At 44.8% G+C, this 1,981-nt stretch overlaps 1 protein-coding gene across 1 annotated transcript; it reads left to right on the plus strand.

Annotated features, from left to right (window-relative positions):
* Positions 1–41: 41 nt before the first annotated feature.
* LOC126387362 (E3 ubiquitin/ISG15 ligase TRIM25-like) lies at positions 42–1,826 on the plus strand (the record flags this gene model as incomplete). Its single annotated transcript, XM_050039896.1, has 4 exons — positions 42–346; positions 555–1,167; positions 1,307–1,402; positions 1,497–1,826. Coding segments are annotated over exons 1-4 (1,086 nt in total), but the record flags the coding sequence as incomplete, so codon positions are not given.
* Between the last annotated feature and the right edge of the window lie 155 nt (positions 1,827–1,981).

Here is a 1,981-nt window from a genome sequence, read left to right on the forward strand (position 1 = left end):
TTGTGGTCAGGTGGGATTCATTATTCAACACAACTATGAAACATTCTCGTATTTTTTTCTCTTAACAGAAACTATAAGAGATATTCAGGAGAACTGAGGCCCAGTGTGTTTATTTAAACATTTAAACTCGGAAACGAAACTCACCAACAGAGGAAACAAGACAGTCTTCATGCGAGATTTGAGCAGTTCGCGAGAGTTTTAGTTATCAGAGGAGACGACGGCAGTGAGTGTACATCAGTACTGTCTGTGCATTGAGGAAAAGTGTCATTCCTCTGCAGGTGGAGGGAGCTTCTTCCACGATGGACCCGTCAGAGACGACCAGAAAACGTTTAGAAGACTTTACTAGGTATGTGTTTCACCACACTGTTGAATAATGAACTTTTTTTTTCTTAAAGTAGTTAAGACATATTTAAAAGTTCACTCTTCAGTGACATATATTTGTGGAGTATGTTCACATTCACCTTAGATTTTTGGAGAGTTTTCTAGTTTTAAAAGAAAGCATAGTAAGAGATGAAGTCACTCCCATAGCCTGACAGCCACTTTTGGTTTCACAGAAAACGAAAGTCAAAGGGTGCTGTGAAGAAGATGGCAGAGAGCTGGAAAGAAGCAGAGCCTTTATCCTGCTCCATATGCTTGGACATACTGAGAAGCCCTGTGACTCTTCATTGTGGCCACAGCTACTGTAAGGACTGTATAAATGGTTACTGGGACCAGGAGGACCACCGTGGTGTTTACAGCTGTCCCCAGTGTAGACACACTTTCATCCCCAGACCTGTGTTGAACAAGAACACAGTGCTGGCTGATTTGGCAGGGAAAATGTCAGAGGCAGAAGCACCCACACCTCCTGAGAAGGAAGTAGTGGGCCCGGGGGATGTGGAGTGTGATTTCTGCACTGTGAAGAAGCTGAAAGCTGTCAAGTCTTGCCTGGTGTGTCTGGCTTCTTACTGTGCCACTCACCTGCAGCCACACTACGAGTCTGCTGCTTTCAAAAGGCACAAGTTAGTGGAGGTGTCTGCCTCCATCCAAGAGAAGATCTGCTCCAAGCATGACAAGCTGCTGGAAGTCTACTGTCGCAGTGATGGCCAGTGCATTTGTCTGCTCTGTGTGATGGATGAACACCAAGGTCATGACACTGTTTCAGCCGCAGCAGAGAGGAAAGAGAAACAAGTAAGAATAATTGTTTTAGGCCACACTGGTGCTGCTGCAGTTGTCAGGGTTATATAGCTGGGAAAATGTATGTTAATGTACGTGGCTGTTAAGTGTAACACTGTTGCTTTACACCGCACAATATAATTTTGATTTTCAGAAACAATTTGGAAAGAAAAAACAAAGATACCAGCAGGGAATACAGGAGAAAGAGAAGCAGCTGAGACAGCTGAGACAGAACATGAAAGCACTGCAGGTGGGTTGTCTTGCACTAAATGCATGCAGTGTGTCCGGTATCCTTTTCCTTTAAGGTCACTGACATTATTCATATTTTTTGTCTGTACCATCAGTGTTCTGGAGATGCAGCGGTTGATCAAAATGAGAAAGCCTTCGCTGAAATTGTCCAGATGGCGGAAAAAAGACGATGTGCCATGAAAGAGCTGATCAGAGTTCAGGTGAAGGCTGCGATGAGCCGAGCTGAGGCATTTGTGGACCGGCTGGAGAAGGACATCTCTGAACTGAGGAAGGGAGAGGATGATTTGAAGCAGCTGTCAATGACTGAGGACCACATCCATTTCCTGCAGGTACACAGACAGTCAAACTGCAGTTTTTGGCACTTCTGCACTGGCTTCATTTTTCAGCCCCGGAGTTTGCTGCTTGGACAAACTGTGCAATACATAGTTAGAGTTTCGCGCACATCCTCTTAAACCCTTTATCCATTGTCACTCTTGGCCACACTGAGTAAAGCCATGCCATGCCGCTTTGCATTTTGTGCATGTATAGGTCCTGTTTGTGCATGTTTGTGTCTTTCGGACCTGTGTGTAATTGACAAGCA

The sequence above is a fragment of the Epinephelus moara genome, unplaced genomic scaffold (genome assembly GCF_006386435.1).
Source record: "Epinephelus moara isolate mb unplaced genomic scaffold, YSFRI_EMoa_1.0 scaffold3873, whole genome shotgun sequence".
Classification (NCBI taxonomy): Eukaryota; Metazoa; Chordata; class Actinopteri; order Perciformes; family Serranidae; genus Epinephelus; species Epinephelus moara.